The sequence below is a fragment of the Ischnura elegans genome, chromosome 4 (genome assembly GCF_921293095.1).
Source record: "Ischnura elegans chromosome 4, ioIscEleg1.1, whole genome shotgun sequence".
Classification (NCBI taxonomy): domain Eukaryota; kingdom Metazoa; phylum Arthropoda; class Insecta; order Odonata; family Coenagrionidae; genus Ischnura; species Ischnura elegans.
Genome location: NC_060249.1, coordinates 92,246,699 through 92,266,340, shown reverse-complemented (window position 1 = coordinate 92,266,340; position 19,642 = coordinate 92,246,699). Strand labels below are relative to the sequence as shown.

At 37.9% G+C, this 19,642-nt stretch overlaps 1 protein-coding gene across 1 annotated transcript in view; it reads right to left on the bottom strand.

Moving 5' to 3' along the window:
* LOC124157774 (facilitated trehalose transporter Tret1-2 homolog) overlaps positions 1-19,084 on the bottom strand; it is a 128,923-nt gene extending 109,839 nt beyond the window's left edge. Inside the window, exons 1-2 of the mRNA XM_046532780.1 lie at positions 18,978-19,084; positions 10,791-10,922 (exon numbers count right to left, since the gene is read on the bottom strand). Coding sequence (XP_046388736.1) covers positions 10,791-10,897 — 107 coding nt within the window. The 5' untranslated portion in view covers positions 10,898-10,922; positions 18,978-19,084. The remainder of the gene's footprint in view (positions 1-10,790; positions 10,923-18,977) is intronic.
* Positions 19,085-19,642: the final 558 nt, after the last annotated feature.

Genomic DNA, 19,642 nt, shown 5'->3' with positions numbered 1-19,642 from the left:
TCTTCGCTCACTCAGGGATTCAACCCGAAGTTGGTTTGGATAGGAGAGGATTTAACTTTCTCGGAAACAAGCTGTAGGCGTATGAATTCATCCCTGGTATTGTTCATTTCAAGGGGGCACTTCGCACTTCTCAGATTTTGATTAAAGAGTGTCCGAAGGTTTCACCCGGGTTTTGAACCGAGACCCTTCGATCAGAAGCGCAACGGTCAATCCACTGGGCGCTACATACATACCACCTACGCTTATTTTGGTAGACAAACTTGAAATCTGTTTTCGATTTTTCCCTTACTATACTATGCAATTGCAATGATATATGTAATCACACAGCTGCACTCACTCATAAAGGTCTTTTATCTGGTCTCACTACGCGTCACAATATCAGAAAGTATCCATATCTTTTATTCATAAGCAATCATAACAATCGGGTTACAGCAATGGCTTCATTCCATTTTAAATTTACTAATTTGGTTAAACTTCGACGATATGTTTGGACATAATTTTCTGGCGCGGCCATATTTTTGGGAGGTACTCAAGCTAAGGTAATTAATTTCCTTGGCTAAAAAATCCAGTAGAAAAGTATCGATAGTATGGCATTACATCATTTCACAGATTACAGAGTTTTTTCAGTGAATGAGACCTTGATTTTACGTAGTTACTCTTAAAAGCTCCAGAAAAATAACACATATTCTCTGAAATTTTGCGCATACGAATCACTCAAAAGCAAAATTTCTCGATCAAATTTAGCTAAAACATACTTTAGAAGGGAGTATAGCTCGATCGATTGAGGTGACTTAGATAAGGGGTCAATTCATTTCTGAACAACTGTAGCATGAGAGAATGGATCAATACTCGACTACAAGCTGATATTAACGCGAGAGCTCCCCACCCACCATGCCCAGCACTTAGCCGCTCTGCCAACAGTCCGCCCTCTTCACCTTCTCCATTCTTCTCCTGACCCATATCCAGAACGCCTCCAGTCTTCTCTCGTCCTCCTCCCTAAGAGTCCATGTTTCCGCACCGTACAGCGCTACACCCCATATCAGACTCTTCAAAAGCCTTTACTTTAAACTCTTACATAACGATTCTCTCAAAAGCTACTTCCTGTTCAGGAACGACCCCTTGGCTGACGCAATCATCTTCCTGATTCCTTTACTACTGTATCCGTTTTCCTCTAATGTGCTGCACAGATAGTAGAATTGTTCCACCAGCTTAAGTTTATGCCCACCTACTTTTATCTTGAGTCTCACATTCCTAGCTCATTATGCTTAACAAAACCGCATAACCTCGGTTTTCTTGTGATTAATCCTCATGCCATACTCCTCGCAGCGCTTATCTAATGCATCCACTAGAGCCTGCAGGCCCCTTCAGCCATATTCCAACTCATCCCACGCCCCTCTTTTAATCTCTTCAGCTTACATATTTTAAAGCAACGGCGATAGTGGACTGACTTGCCTCACTCTTCGGGCAATACTTGCCCGCATAGATTATCCGTCCACTACCCTAACTACCTCAGTTTGGGCTATACAAATATTGCATTTGAATCACCTGTCCCTCCAATCTACGCCTATTTTCTTGAGAATATCCATTAACTTCGCGGAGTTCACTCAATCCAATGCTTTTTCAAAATCCACGAAGCAGACATAGATGTCCTACTTATATTCTCGGTTCCTCTCCACTAGGAACCTCATTACCGCTATTGCATCTCGAGTTGACTTTCCTTTCCTGAAACCAAACTGTCATCGCCCAAATATTGCTTTCCCTCACCTCCATTGGCCTAATATCATCATATCGTCGCGTGCGATATTGGGCTAATAGTCCTTCAGTCTCCGCATTCTACTGCTTCCTTATTTTCTGGAGCGGAATTAGAACCGTTATCAAGAAATCCTCCAGCCAACATTCCTGCCCATGGATCCTGCGTCCTATAGTAGTTCGCAAAACCTTCTTCCTAGAATATTCCTTCCATGTGCTTTCGTTCTCGCTCGATTACCATCCTAACATCTTTATCCTTAATTTTTGATATTTTCCGATCGTTCCTGATATTCTCTCCTCATAGCCCCCCTTCGGAGCGTCTATATTCCATTTTCTCACCTTTCTAATTTTCATGAGTCTTTTGAATCGTACGTTACATTTTATGACCACTAGGTTGCGATCTGAATCGGCATCCCCCGCGGGGAAGCTTCGCGAGTTTTTCACACTATTTTATTTTTTATTTATTTGCATTAAATCCAAAAACATTACATAAGACCTTTTACATTGGATCTGTGAAAAAATGGTTAAATTATAAAGTGTAGCAAGAAACAACAACAGCAAACGCACGAATAAAGTACATTAAGATATCACGTAATACTTCACTTGTATGAACGTCTCATCCGCTCATTTGTAATTTAGGAAGGGCGGAGAAAGAAAATAGGGATTTAAAGAGGAAGTTTCCTGATGGCGGTTGTAAGTGATGAAATTGATTACGTTATATCAACAGAAGGAGCTTTGATGGAATTGTCTCGGTACGAGGTGCCTGGTAGGTAAGGGATCTCTGATAAGGTCTTCCATACCATAATAATGTCTATCTGATATCTTCCCGAATTCCTTGGACTCTGCCATGAGTACCTCCTCTAATGATTGAAACATATGATTGTGATAAGTGACTTGTTTCCCCTGCGAAATTCTGCTGCTTTTTCTCCCCTGTCGCTCCACATTCCTCATCCAAATTCTCCTATTTCGTTTCCATTCCTCTCTGACCCGACTGAGGCGTTCCAGTTCCCCATCACTACTATATTTTTCTTGCCCAAAATTTTCCTCATTATTTCCTCGAACTCTTCATACACCTCATATACTTCTTCCGCCCCATGATTGCTAATGTACATGCATGTAAACTTGAACCACCACAACGTTGGAGGGTCGTGCCTCAATTTCTACCACCAAAATCCTAACGTTCACATGCATAGGCGTATCTGGGGGGGGGGGGGCACGTGCCCACTCAGACCCTTACAAAATATGCAAGATTTATAACACGGTGCCATCATCATTGCGCTCGTTTTGTATTACGAGGTATCCTTGTGCCCCCCCCCCCCAGATAGAAATCCTGGATCCGCCCCTGTTCACATGTATACTCAATTCGCATTCCCCTTAGATATTTATCCTCCATTTTCCTTCCGATACTTTCTAGTTTGGTGCCCTCATCATAGTACTCACATCTCATGTCCCTACATTCATTACTGCCTTCTTTTCCTCCAACTTCTTTTTAATTTCTTGGATGATACTGTTGAAGATGTTAAGTCACTGCAAGGATTTCGCGTGGCTAGGATCTTGAGGGCCTTGCCGACCTCACACCCTCCATTAAGTGAAGAGTCCCGAGATTACATCCGAGGCTCGTTTGGCTTTGGCTTCATTTTTTCAAGGAAGAAATATTTGGTAGGGTTTCCCATTTCCTACCCAACAGTGTTTTTTACATGACGCCATCACTACCATTCATCTGGCTCCTACTCTTCGATCTATCTGGCATCTGTGTATCATCTAAATTACTTGAAGCAATTTAGCATAAATCCCGCCAGTGCAGCTCTGGGGGTAATAGGAACGCGCAAGCTTTTCCACTGCAGCAAGGTTGTAACCAAAGGGATGATATGATGATGATAACCAAAGGTTTCATGATGTGGCCGATTGAATTGTTACCGTCTTCTGCGCAAGGTTTTCAAAGACTTCTCTTCGCACCCACTCTCCTTAGAAGTTCCGCATTATTCACAGGAAATATTCCTTATGAGTTGTTGTTCTTGCATCTATGTATTCTACTCGTTACGTTCATATAAATCCGCGATTTGAATATATATGTTCACTACATCCACAATGGATACACGGGGCTAGCTAGACATTGACCCCCAGGAAAAAAATCTCTTCGGCGGGGAATCGAATCCCAGTCTCCCGCATGAGATGAAAGGTTATTGACAGCTATACTACCGTGGGCTATTCTATATCCACGAATGCTACGGAAACAAAAATTCCCTTCACATTACACTCGGTATTCAGATAAACTTACCGAGAGTAAACTTGAGGTAAATACTCATTGAAACCTGTGCAATACCGGCGTTTGCCGTCGTAAACGCAGTTTCTGATTCGCCACTTGCGATCGTGAACCTCCTTGCAGCTCGAGGTTCCCGTGGTTCCAGAGTCAGCGTAAGAGCCACCTATTGGTGAGTTCCACAACTATTTGCTGCGCCGCGCCATTTTTAAAGGAAGCGAGATGGCAGCTACAAGTTTTAATACCGTTGTCACTACACCTCCGAACTGAAAACAAATTAATCATCAAGTGTTGAGGTTCGGTAAGCATTAGCACTTTATTTATATGAACAAAAATTCGTTGATATGCATTTAGATCTTGTAAGCTAAGGTAGTTTTCAAAATTTAAGTTTTAAAGGCTTCACATCTACATACTATCTTGCAAGTCATGTCCATAGTCGAATAGTGAGCATTATTGGAACATATGAAGTTTAAATGTAAGAAAATACCAAAAAATAACGACAGCCTTGTAAGAGATTTGTCTACCTGACTGACCAAACAATAATTACAATCTTTATTATTCGAGGGAATTCCTCCATCTCTGCTTTCGGTAATGCCGACAATTATTTTATCACTTCTATCGGACTTTGAAATATTTTTCGGATCCTAGATGAAGATTTTGTGTGACTAAGACAGATAGCTAATATTAATTGAAAAATCAATATAAACCCATCATGTAGCCGTCAAAGCCGTCTACAAACCTAATCCATGTAACAGCCGTGAAAATATCTCTGTTCACCCCTTGCAGTTTTGATGAATCGATCCGCTACCCTTCATATCTTGTTTATTCCACGGATAATTATTTTTGCGAAAAATCCGTATTTGATGTGAGGGCTACTGAGAGCGAAGTAGCACATTTCTTTCACAATTTCCCACAAAGACTTTTCTGCAACACTCAGGACGGATCTTAGCTTCTTTATTAGAGCCCTTAAACAAATGTTTCATGCATGTGTTAGAAAAAAGTACTCAACGGAAGGGGATCTAACTCCAGTCCCCAGCGTGAAATGCGGAGCTAATGACTGCTACTTTACTTCCTACTAAACATTATATGCTTTTTGGAAGTGAACGACAGCCAAAGTCATTTACGCCATTTGCGACGGGTGGGGAAGAAAGGGTGGAGAGAAACCCGGCGTCGGCATTAGCTTGATTTTAACAAAAGATGAGATGGGAATCACGCCTAAACGTCTTATCCGACGGAGGGAGTGCTGCACTTAGAATGCCCTTCACAAATCAATCAAGCAGGGATCGGTCAGGCTCTGAAAAATCTCCGCCACCGCCGAGATTTGAACCCGGGCCCAGAGTGTGGGAGGCCAGCCCCCCAGCCGCCACACCAACGCAATTCTCACTAACAAAGACCTTACACCGTTATTGCGTTTACAGTAGACTAAGTACAACAAATATTTATTTCCATAAATAATACGATATTTTCTATAAATTATAGCATTTTTATTTTTACTTTTTCTATCCATCCCTTCATAAAATTATAAGGAAATACGTTAGGTAAAAGCTTGCCGGTTAAATTGTAATCCCCAATTTTTAAACAAAAATATAGCGCCAAAGTCACACACACACCATACATGTCGACCAAATCACAATCAAAGATAGAATACCGCATCACTAGGATCAATAGAAAACTATTATTAATGCCTATTCATGGGGGAGTTGGTGAAATAAAGTCTTTAATTTTAACTCGGATCAACGGATCACAAAAAATACACTACCAAATACCCAAAAATATTTTTCCATTTCAATATTATTCATTGAAAATTAAAAATATCTTCATTGAACTCTTTCACGCGTTTTCATGTATCAATAATTGAAAAATGAATATTCAAAAAAAATTAATACGTAAGCATGCCACTAACATCACTATTACGAGGAATTCAGGCGGGCGTTTTAATTTTACAGCAGGTAAGCACGATTCAGTATTTCTCAACATATTTTTGCGACGTAATGACTTTTTTAATATCTCTCCCAGCTATATTGCCATTACCACAATAAGACGTGCCCTAAGGAGGAATACCTCCTTATTCTGTGTAGTATGCTCAAAGTTCCGGGAAACGTAGCATTTTTTTCATTTCCTATTACAAATCAAGGAATATGTGGATTCATTCCCATCGAGATTAACTCAAAACACCTGAAAAGCAATAGGCTTCATGATTTTGACACAAGTTAACTATTCAATAGCTACACACTCAGCCGGAAGACCATACATGAGTCCATTTTGGGCTCCAATCAATATCTCTTGCAACTCGAGAATTCCAGGACCTTTATTAGAATACACATTATCCGTTCAACGATGTGTAACAGATAGCTATTTCCGGAAGCTTATTGGATGTCGGCAGTATTTACAAATCATTTGCAGAGGATTGATTCTATAGTTAGCCTTCCAATATTACAATACAGCGAGGAAGGTGAATGCCTACCAACCCCGTAGCATAGAATAGCCTGAAATTCGTAATAGTCGTACAAGGAATATTTGTAACTAATTTGACATAGCTCCATTAAATCCGACACCAATTATCATGAGATTCTTATGGAAAGGATAAATTATAATAGATATACAAAACCCTACCACTTGCATTCCTTCATGAAAACTGACATAGCCGCTAGCCCCAATATTGGTGAGCAAGCGTTACGCTCAATCTTTCAATTTAATTTAATTTGTTCAGTCACCATAAGCATATGAATTATGCATGGCTTTGTCAATAATATTACATGTTTTACACTTCATATAAACAAAAATAACTATGCACAATATTAACACAATATGAAAAATGCATATAATTACATACAATTTAAATTTTTTGCGATTAACACATTTCAATTACACATTTCAATTATTTTGCATTAGAAAATCATCTACAGTATAGAATAATTTACATAAAAGTATTTTCTTCCGGCACACTTGAGTTTAAAGGAACTTTTAATATATTTAATATAAGTAGGCAATTTATTGTACATAAGTATTCCCTGATGATCTATCCCTTTAATGAATAAAAATTATCCCTTTAATCGTTTTATTTACTGTGTGCTGACTTACATCGAATGCATTTGTGAATCGATCACATAAATTTGATGCATTTGGGAATCGGTTCCGATAATCGCAGTAAAACTAGCCATGATTTTAAAATACTAAATCGAGTCGATAAAAATAATAAAAGCGTATACTGAAGAGTTAATCTATCAAACAGATCTGCATTAAAAAGTGTGAGGTTAACGTTCCGGTTGATGAGGCGCATTAGTAATAAATTTTAATATCTCATGATGTAAACTCTCGGTGAAAATCAAGCAACGGATTTTTTTCAGTTTGGCCGTCTGTTGGGATTTAACATACTTCCACTAGTTAAAAGAGCGACGAAATTTCTGCAAGTAAATGTACAGAGTAGCAAACAAGTATCCTTTTCACTCATCAAAGTAAAGCTAGACAAGTGCGATGAAAAAATTGTATACTCCTTGAAGAAAGATTTCGTGCTTTCGTGTATACTCCTTGTTCTCGCTGTAATTCTATAAAGGAAGGGAACTTGTGCGGAAAAAAATTGTCTTCGAGTAACCTTCTAGATTAGCGAAACAACCCTCAACTAAAGACACGTACAGACGCTAAATTACTTCCGACGCGAAGACCATGAAACAACACTGAGGTGACATGTTTCGGAAGTGAATCTGGGTAGCGGCTCAAAGGAAGAGGGACCTAGCACGCCTAGTTGGCCCATCGCCAGGTAAAACACCCTTCAGCAAGGCTGGCGCTCAGTTGGGATCCCGAAATAAGACTGGCTCTCTCAATGGCAATGGTAGGTTAAAGCTAGAAAGAAACTCATCTATTGTTTTCTGCGACATCACACTCAACGAGGCGTCAAGAATTATTAGAGAACTAGAATTTAATAGTCATCGCATCGCCGAGAAAAGGTCATTAGACGGATACGTAAACTATGCAAACACTACACCACGAGATATAATTTTTAAATCCCATTGATAACGGAGGTGGTGGCCATGACCTTAAGTTACACACCGGAATAAAATCACTCAGTATTGGATTCTCTCCGATATTTCCCATGAAAATAAGTAAAACAAATTCTTCACTGCAATGATACATTACAAAAAAAGTATATAATTTATCCGATTTATCGCCACAGAGGTACATTAACAGTCTGACTACAGAGGTATCCAAAATGCATACGTGAATTCACAGTCGTTGCCTCGGAACATCATTCCACGAAAGACCAAATCAATACTTTTAATTAAAACCCATTACTTACCCCAGCAGGTTTTTGAACATTCAATTTTTGTCATCATAAATATTTTAGATTATCATTAGCAGATTTTTAAATATAGGCAGCCACTAACTACATCAATTCCCTTACCCTACATCGTCTTACTCGCATATATTAATTTTCCATCTTTCCACACCCTAAATCTTCAAAGCAAAATATGCAAGACAAAACTTTAAGGTTACATTACATAAAAAGTATATAATTTATCCGATTTATCGCTACATAGGTACATTAACAGTCTGACTACAGAGGTATCCAAAATGCAAGGTAATTAAAAGGTTAATACGGTTGATAATTAGGTAATAATGATTCATCTAAGAAAGGAATTCCATGAAACTTTCGAGAATTCTACACATTTTAATGGGCGGATCTTGAATTTCAGCTCTATTAAATTGTACCATTCATACTAAGCATTTTAAAACGACACTATTTTTTAGCTTTTGTAATATCGGATCAGCAATAATTTCAATAAAAAATTATAATTTTCTTCCATGCATAAAAAATCAGTTTCTTAAAACTATTCCCTTCATTATATATTATTATATTATTTTATATAGTAAACGATCATTCGTGCGAAAAATTGTAGACATAGAAAATGTCCTCAGATCAAATGTGACATCAAGTTGGTCAAGCAGAAATCCTTCCACAGTGGAAAGAAGATACCTGTGTATACTTATATTGAACGTCATTTCTACATGTCATGTAGTCTTAGAGACTCGGAATTTGTGCGCAAGGCTTAGATTGCTTGAACAAATAATTGTTCAAGCAATAAAAAAACTCAATTGAGAATAGATATATTTAGGAACGACTCGGAGAACATCACCTTAGAGCCCCACCATATTTCCAGGCCCTAAAGAAGCGATAAATTAAGAGAGATATTTTGCCAATCAGAGAGATAAGGGAATTCGTTTTTCCTCCGAGCCATGAAGGAGCTCAATAAATGTTAGTCGTAATCTTGTTTGAGTATTTGCCTTTTATATGTAGACGGCTGGTACCCTAACACCCTCTGCCACACGCCTTTTTAGGCGGCTTGCGGGGTAGTATGTAGATGTAGATGAACGTCCAACAGCATTGATCCAATGAAGCTTTAGCATTATCAGAAATCTCAGATTTTCTACAGGGCTAAAGACAAACCTATCTTCCTTTTCCGCGTATATAACTGTTTTTTCTTACTAATAACGACTGAGCCACCATCTTTTTAAAAACATTAAGAGGGAAAATGACTTAATCGCTAGCTTCGCGATATTCCTCACCACGTCGGCTTAAAAATGTTCGGTCCTATTCTAGAAACTCTTAGGATATTCCAAGTTTACTGAGGCTGGGAAGTAAGGTGAGCTAGGAAGATATTGATGACTCGTCAAATAAAGGAAATTCCTTCCATGGGCATTGTGGCTGAATGGAGCGAAGAACATAAAAAGAGAATGGTATTAGAAAATTTTGGAGGCGTACCTTTGACAAAGAACTTAAATAGTGGATTAAATTGAAATAAAATATACACATACATCTGAAAGTTCGGACGAATTTAAATTTTGAGCAAAAGCAAGGTAATTTACAAGCGGCAACGCTGAAGAACTAAATCCTTCTTCTAGACTATGAAATATAGCATAATTAAAATGGCACCCATAAAAGTGAAAAAAATATATATTTTACATAAAAGTAGCGGTAAACATGTATCAGACTCTCCAACAAGGAGAGAGAAAGATGAAAACATTGCTATGTTACGCCGGGAGAGATAAGAAAGAAATTAGAAATATTTAATATGGTCAAGTATCATCGATTATGAAAATTAAAAAAAAAAACAAATTCTTCACGTATTCTGCGATGGAATTAAGAGAAATCTAATTGAGCAACAAGCACAGAGAAAACCTTTAAAAGACTCAGAAGAAATATCGCCACGGACATCTAATGGCAAACGGATGAAACATACCACGATTTAGTGCTTTCTCGGCGAATAGACTTCGTAAAATGTTCTCGGGATCGCCACCGGGTCAGGAACTGCATAACTGCCAACCCGGTGGCTATTCCGAGAACATTTTACGCAATACCACTGAGGAACTCAAAATCTAATGAGAACTCTATCAAATGGAATCAATTGGTGACGAAAATTCACAGTCAAGGCATATAAATGGACACGATTACCTTTGGATACCTACAACCCAATAACTCCTTTCATAGAGATTCTTTTAAATCCTCTTTGATAATTATTAGACTTGATCCATACATATAATCAAGTTGATTAATTCTAATCCTGAGTACCTTTATTTGTTTGCTATAGCGATTCCATTTTTTTAAAAAGAATTGTATCACAAATACTACCAACCATTCCTCACGAAGTACATAACATCCTCCCCTTTTAAAGGATAAGTTTTAAAAAATCACAGGAGAATTAACTCTACCAAATATGATAAAGATATGAACATATATGTGCTTCTCTTACTTGGGAATGTCTTATAATAATAAGAAGTAACTCACGGAGGAATTGCTGCGGTAACATGGTTGCTTCCTCTAGCCAAGTCCCTGTGGAGGTGGACGGCCTGGAGGACTACGCCGTCCGAAACAGATGATGCCACATGCAACATGTTCGTAGGCCACCAAAGCAGCAGACTACAAGAAGAAGAAAAAAATCCACTTAAAACTTTTAAAAGTAAAAATTAAGTTGTACAATGTAACAAAATCTACGCTGAATGAGAACAAATGCCAACTAAGACGAAAGATCGTAGGCTTTCCCAGCGAATACTAATGATAAAATCTTATCGGGTATGGCACCGGGTAAGTCTGTTTAAGGCCAACGTTTCAATGAGACATTCCCTAATCGTGATCAGGGCTAACCAGACTGACATTTTTCAGGGGCCAATCTGCACTTTTAGTGCTGAAGACGATGCGGGAGTTTCTCATCTACACGTTGGCTTAAACTGCCTTACTCGGAGCCAAACCTTAGAATATTTTATGAACCAACTAAGATATTTCTGCTCGTCAATTTGTGAGAAGATTTTAAATTAGCTGGCGATTACTTTTAGATATGCAAGACTGACAAAAAAAATAAAATCGCGAAATTCACCATTAATTAAATAAACGGACCAATTTCTTCACATTTTCTAAGATTTTCCATTTTCAGGGTAGAGGTGGAAATTCTGGTATCAAGGTTTTCATTTCGAATTAACTGGATTTAAGCGCCATTACCTCCATATTATTTTCCAAACCTTTTAATAATGTTTAGTACAACATTATTTCGAGATCACTTCTTCCCATAATAATGGCAATGATTTACTAAAATCCACTTCGCGTCAACTAAGGCAGTAGCCTAAAGAACATTTCGAGGAAAGTGGGGTTCATTTGGAGAGGGGATGCGTTTTTGGGGGTTGATTTAAGGAAGCGCATTAAATAACTTATGTGAGGGGATTTATAATATTCTGGGGGAGTTTTTAAGCCCTTAACCACCACTCGCTATGGATTTGGGTTAAATCAAATATAAATTAAGCGGAAAACACAATGAATATTCAAAGTTTTGTGGTAATACACAACTATGAATGAAAAAGTCCTACTTGTAAGTTAGGGGGCCCAGAAGAGATTTTGTGGCAAGGGTGGCTGTGGTTTAATTGTCACAATAAAATTTGGGTCGAATGCATTATTTTAAGGGGCAGGAACTAAGATGTATAAGTGGGGGAAGGACGCGAACTGGATTTTGAGGCCATATCGCCCTAATGGGAGATGGTAACACGAGAGCGCTCAGCGAATTGATCTGAAATTAAATTTCCCGACGAGATGAAAATTCTTATAGCCAGTTAAATGGAAACAGAAACCTCCACACTATCTTTCGAAAACTCTTCTCTCTGAAGACGACCACCATAACTGACTGAAATACAAGTGCCAGCGGTTTAAACTTCTATTTTAAAGGCTTTCTTCATAAAAAAACCCATTCTTCTATAATTTGAGGAATTCCCCAACATTCGCGGCTTGCAGGCCATCCAAGTAGACAGCGAGGTCATTTTTGACGTAACCAAGATTTGGAATTATCCCTCATGCGAAACAACTCATACCCTATATGAGTGCAGCCACGCTCAAATTTCCCAAGATACTTTCAGCACACTTTGCCGATCATGTCCTTAGAAATTTAACCTTACTTTATCTTTGGGGTAGAGGATGAATGAGAGAGCGGATAGAGAAGCTAGAACGCTAACGAGTTCGATTTGCTTCAGAAGCTAATAAGCACTGTTTGATGGCTTATAGTACAATTCTAATCGCAGAAAGATTATACTTGGAAATTATATAAATAATAAAGTACTTTCTATTGATCCCATCAAATGTATCCGAAAAAAGAATCCTATGTACAAAACACTACTTTTGCAATACATATGTCGGATGTGAATGATGTAGAGGGCTGACTTGATTTTATGGGAGAATTAAAAGTTTAAAAAATTCCACACAATAATAATGGCAATATGTTTCCGTAACTGCGGTGAAATTATCAAATGCAATTCCCAAAATTTAATAAAATTGGCCGGGTTAATATAATTTAATGGAGAAGAAACATTTTTTATCACTCCCATCACGGCGAATTTCCAAGAATCAGAACAGGTATTTGATGAATCAATACTAGCTTATGTTAACCGTAAACTAAACCTACATGTGCTCTGTCGACCAATTTTTCCTCTCAACGGTCGGCGGCAATATACAGTGAAATTCGGATTCGAGCTAACTAGCCTTTCACGGCTTCGAGGAGATATTTTCGCATCGGATGAGATGCCACTGGCTCGCGACGGCAAAAAGCGCTTTCTTCCCGCATAATCCGGATCAGACCCTCATGGCAAGGAATGACTGAATTTCGGACATTTTGGTTTGTATCCACATTACCCGGAAATTTGACTCCTCCATTCGCCTTGGTACGCTCTAGAGGTAGACTCCCTGACTAACAATGATCAGCAGTAACCCATATGTATCCAAGTGAATACCAGTATAAGTAGTATCAGTAAAAGGTATCAGTAAAATAGTCCACAAGCTTACCTGTACTTTGAACGTCCATATTATACTCCAAAAAGATGCTCACGCGAAAGAGTTGAAAATAGGCAAGAAATCCCGAGGCAAAAAACCGACAGTATTCACGCGATTGAGCAGTAATTTTAATTGTAAAAGAACGTTACACCACTATTTCAGTCAAATAAACCAAGGATGAAGTTCACCATGAAAATATATTTTACCTAGCCGGGATTATAAACAGGATTTCCAAATTGCCGGTTATGCATATTAGCCAGTTAAACCGCCAAGCCATTTTCTCAGAGCGAAGTTTGGAATGGGTTTTACCGAACAATTATTTCAGTGCAAAACTTTTGAGTTGCGCAATTGGCCAGAAATCACCAAGGGGGGCTCGCGATGGGTCACATTTAAACTTGAGCAATTATGCCCAATTAACTTAGGACCATCAGTAAAGTTAATGAATAAATAAGTTGGAAGTTTATTTCCTAATTTTGCGTTGAAATCATAAGGCGATTGCTAAAGGTGTGAAAATCGACTGCGATAGTCATCTAACTAATATCGTGAATAAAATACCTATAAATCCCAGGAAAAACGATCGTGTGCAATCACGTATAAATAATCAAATAAAAAATCAAAACCTAAATAACGACCATATATTCAGAAAATGAAAATAATGGTGTAAACAAAAGTGACGTGGTATCCCACACACACTTCCGTGTTTTATCGTACTGCCTTGAATAACCTTCATTTCAATTCAATGTGTACACGACCAGCTCATTCGTGACAGATGAAGTGACTCGCCTTCCGCATGCAATTATTTATCGGAGGCAGGTAACTGCATGGCGATACCTCTAAAGGATAAACATGGACATTATCTCAGTTGACATGTAAGGATGCATATAATTCAGTTTACTCCTGAAGGTCAAGTTGGGCCAAAAAATTTACCCAGGAAGACGTATTCGGGGTAACTCAACGGTTTCCACACCTATAGAGCCTCTCCAAACATGATTTAAAGGAATTCGAGGTGAAACAATGACAATTTAATGGAATAATCAAAGTTTCACTCGTGGTCCAAGGTGAGAACGTTTGCCTTATTAGCGCCGTGCTGGCATAAATTCAAGAGTCGGAAGAGTTAAAATAATTCATAAGATTTTTCTCGTCTACCCCAGGTTATAATACGCAGGTGCTTATTTCAATTGTTTGTGCACACGTTAGCTCCGGGAAAAGCTTGCATAACACTACTCTTAACAAAAGCAATTTTTAAGCAAATTACAACTGGTGACGTTAGAGCAACTATGATTCATACGTGGTTGCTCAAACGGTCAAAACAAACTCTCCGACAGGAAGCTTGTTGATACGAGCAGCAAAATTATAACATTAAAATAAATGTTATGAATAATGATCAAGGAATCTAATCTATCAAAATGACTACTCACATATAGTCTTAAGATATTGACACCTCGCTTTCGCGTAAATGATCCAAATTTAACCAAAATAATAAGCAAATAAATATATCGAAGCACACATTACGCAAATTCTAAAAATCTCATGCTGTAGTGCTGCCAGGGTGAGATCATTTGGCCGCTAATAAAAAAACAGCCATTAGGTGAAGATTTTAAATGCCGGTTGGCTAAAGTAGGGCGAGGTACGCGAGGGCGGATTCAGTATCAAATTTGGGAGGGAGGGGGGGTCATGAACTTGGTCTGGGGAGTATGGAATACTCCGTGGAGGGAGAGAAAATTTCCGTGTTCTTTCGTGTTAATTTTTTTAAACACATTTTTTCCATTTTGGAGCCTAAAATTTCATTTTTATTCGTAGCAGCAAATGAAATTGAACAGTTTTTGACATTTAAGGATACAAAATCTACAAAAGTAATAAAAATGAAATTTTGATAAAATTTGGGAGCTGGGGGGTCATGACCCCTGCTATCCCAACTAAATCCGAGCCCGAGGGATCTTTACGAAAAAGATAAGGCGTCTTTTTTTACATAGAGAGATCGTGTCGATATCGATGAGTTTCAATTGATTTATTGAGACCGCGAAAAGATTACGTCAATATTTTGTTGATACATACATTTAATTGCAGAGGAAATCAACTTTGTGCACTTTTCCTACATTCACATGACTCCTTTCACATTCCGATTGACATATTCTGCAGACACCTGTATATGGAGTGGGATTCTAATCGGCTTTAATGATTATTTAAAGTAATTTTTCATGTTATCAACTATTTTTATCCATAAATAATATTTACATTCCTTGGTGTAGCACGAATATCGAATTCACTAAGATTTCTTTATATTTTCATAATTATTAATTAACTCACTCCCGATGGAATGGGTATCATCATAAGTACTCTCACGGATAAATATTACATTTTCAATGGCTATTGTCGACATCGTAAAAATTGGAAATTATAAAACGCATACTTTTTATACCTACTTAGCGTCATTGTGCAACCAATGTGGCAAAGAATACGAAATTTATTGGAAAAACGGATATAGTACTTCGTAGGAGCGATGTAAGTTAAAATAAAACATAGGCTACAAAACTAATGGATTCGTCATCATACAGAAAATATCAGTGAATTTGTAATACTGAGTAAATTTCATTATATAGAGGATGAGTAACGATATCTTGTACGGGAAATAACCAATCGTTAAAAGTCATAAGGTTCGACATCAGCGGAAGTCTCAGATGATTGCCATTATTTGAAGATAATATCTTCGTACTTCAAGTAAGAAAATGATACATTTTATTGTGTTGAATGTGTTGCCATGCGCATATTTTTTTACCTTAGAAGTATTTCAGTTTGCAGTGGCATTTTGTCCCTAAATAACATCATGGACGGATGATTGGCGCCACATGGGAGAAAGCGCGAGCTTTAATTGAAGACCGAAATCAATATCATACGTTAAATTACATATTCAAAGAGCGTACACGTACAATTTTACAAATACTTACATATAAGTTCCGTAAAACGATGTTTGACGACAATTTTAGCTTACCATCCGCCAAGGACGATGGAACTGTGTGACACATGCTTTTGAGAAATACCTCGTGAGATGAGCACTTTTTCATTAAATATAACCACCATTTATTTAGAATTAAAAATTTATGATGAAATTACGCTCTACATGTTGAGGGCCAACAGCGCGCAAATACAAGGGGTAAATTGGATGGACCGATGGACCAAGAGAAAGAAAAATTCTTCGCACATTGATTGTACAGCAAAATAAACTCCGCCTTGTGCATGTCACAATTTATTTTTTGGAAATACCCCTAGTGTCAGAACAATGCGTCATCAATAAGAATATAATTTACTATCGGGAAAAAATTAATGGTGAAATGTACGGATCGAAGTTATTCCACGAAGTACAGTCGGAGACTTTTAAGTGTGATTATATAATTAAAAATTACTATTTGTGCAGCCAGTAAAAACGTGCAAATATTTGTACCTCGAATAAAGACGATGCTACAATAGAATTACCGAAACCTTATATGCGAACGAAAATGGGGAATAAGAATATACTGCTGAGCCTACGGAGAAAAAACACGTGGCGTTTATTCTCTACGGTTTAAAAATTAAGGCGTATATGAAGTTTTCCAGTTACGTACAGTCCTTTGAACAAGACCAATGAAAAGAGACAAACTCCTTATCATTCTCGACAATATTTTTGTAATTCATAGAAAATCATCAACACATTGAGTTTAATATGAGAAAAATACATTTTAGATTAATTTTTGCACTGTGAGAAATCCAACAATACCATGAGAAAGCCAATTTTGGTTATCATATCCTCAAAATTCATAAATTCTATTGTTGCACCTAATCAGAGGAATATATCCCTATCCTAGAAAATTATCTCCTGTTAACCAGGTCCAAGTAAGAACGAGTCAAGAATTTAATTTTTTGCCTTATGCATACAAATTCGTAAGGTATTTCCAATCAGCCCACTTATCAAAACAGAACTAAGAATAATAAAATTAACTATTCTTGTAAATTTAATGATAAAATTTATGCATTATTATTTTGGTAATGATTCACTAGGCCAAAAAATCTTTTAAAAATAACAGGAAAATTAATATACCTGTAAAATATACTAGCGCATTCGCCTAAAATTGTAATACACGCGTTAACAAATCTATCAATTTCCTCATCCTTCCTTGGCCAGGATGTTTATCTATGCCTTGAAATATGCACTCCAACACTAGGCGTATCGGAAAATTTTTCAGGATGACATATTTTGCGGCTGCGAGTAAACAAAATTGTTGACTTTCACAGACTCCGCGAGTACAAAAATCCAGGAAATAAATGCCGACCTCAAATGCTTATGTAACGGCTAGGAAATACCACGTACAATATCTTACGACGTTCTCTTTAAGAAATCTTCCCGCTAACTAAATCAATGCCTTTCCAGTAGAAATATCTACTCGGTGCATATTTTATCACCCAAGCAAGCACCGTTTTACAACAATTTTGAAAGCGCTACGCTCAAACAATAGAGAAATGGTTGGGAATGCTTGCAGTCTCAGGAAGAAAATAGAAATCCCAAAAAGACGTTTCCCTGTGGTTTTCCTTGAATATAGTTTATTAGAAGACAATTAGATGCTTAAAATATTCATGGTCACAATAAAACTCGTTCCGCTAAAACATTAAAACACTCACCATTCATTATATCGTTCAAAATGCTAGACGATATTGCATAGGAATTTCGAACTTTCTCTTCAAATCGCACCCCGCGCTTATTTTACGCGTATTTGCGTATTTATTCATTTTTCACCTCTCTTGTAATGAATTCGTCTTTTATCATTTTTACGAGAGTATAATTATTTAAAAAAATTTAGGTCCAAATATTTTTTTATAAACAACATGCAAAGTGCCAAAAAAATTCAAAATATCCATAGGCATTTCTTAGCGTGGGCACTGACATGATTAGTAAGGCTAGGAAAAGTAAATATCATTGAAATGTCTTCCGTCAATCACATTAAAAGGGTGACATAAAATTTCTCTACCTCAGAACAAAATTTATAAACACACACACAAGGAAAGCAAATAAATATTTTTTTTCGTAAGAGTTGATCCACATGCTTCAGTAAGACTCATTACGTCTAAGAGTAAATCACTTTCGCTCAATCAGTACACAACCTTGGCTAGTTATGCCAGGAAGTCAAAAGGATTCCAAGCTAAATCCCAGAAAACTAATAATTGCCGTGCATGTGTGCTTTCATGTGCATATATTTCGAACAAAATAAATGTAAATCCACTAATTTGCATATTATGATATCGGTTACACCTTCCCGCGAAATAAAAGATAAAGTTGCTCCAGTTTAAACACGGGTAAAAATAACACGGGAGGAACTATTATTGTCAGAAACAAATAAAGAGCCACTAAATGCGCATTCTTCGCTGACGAGGCACCAGATCAACTTCTACATCAACGTCATAATTTAAAAGTTTATTAAGATATGAATAATGGTAAAAAAACAAACGGAGATCGACTCTTAGGCATATTATTATCGGGTAAACTATCGGGTCGACTTCTCTCAAAAACCAACTTTTCGACCAAATATTTTTTTTATAATCAAAACGTTGCTTAAGATACAAGAGTTGACCCGGTGCCTTATTTGAAAAGATTTAACTGGTTTGGCCAGGAAAGAATAAACTCTAACAAGAAGAACAGCTCACCTAGTCAATCAGACGGCAGTAAGGGCACAGGTTATTCTATTCTCGCGGGCCACAGCGGATGTCTGCTCTCGGTGAGAGGGCGCCCATGAACTAAAGCACGCACGATTTAAAACAACGAGCGACCGGACGGTAACAGCCTCCCTGGAGACACGAAGAATCTTCCCCGCTTCCCCCTTCCTCTTCCGCTAGCCACCCGCTCCTCTCCCGCCTACCTCCCGATGCACTTCCGTCCAGGGCGCACCCCTCCCCAGATAGATTGCACACCTCCCTTCCCCGAGCCCCTGGATGCAGGACGCCAATCCGTATGGAGAAATCCTCGGGATGAGCAGGACAGGAAATAAATAAACATCGGTGCCTCCTTCCTTCCCATGAGCCACAACCGACAACCACCCAAAGTATCCTTTCGTCTTCGAACGCAAAAATTGAGTATGTTGTCGCGGCAAGGTTGGCGTGGCGGTAAGATAAGCCGGTTTCAACCAATCTCTCTCGCGGGTTCCGCATTGGTTCATGTTCTTCACATCTATGTTAATAGCCAATACCTGGGGGGATTCCAATACCTCACTTCTCTCTAAGATGCCAATTTCCTCAACTGTTAAACTCTTTATTCAGTAAATGAGTCATTTGAAGAAGAAATTTCTAATAACGCAATATCACTCCAATAGTCG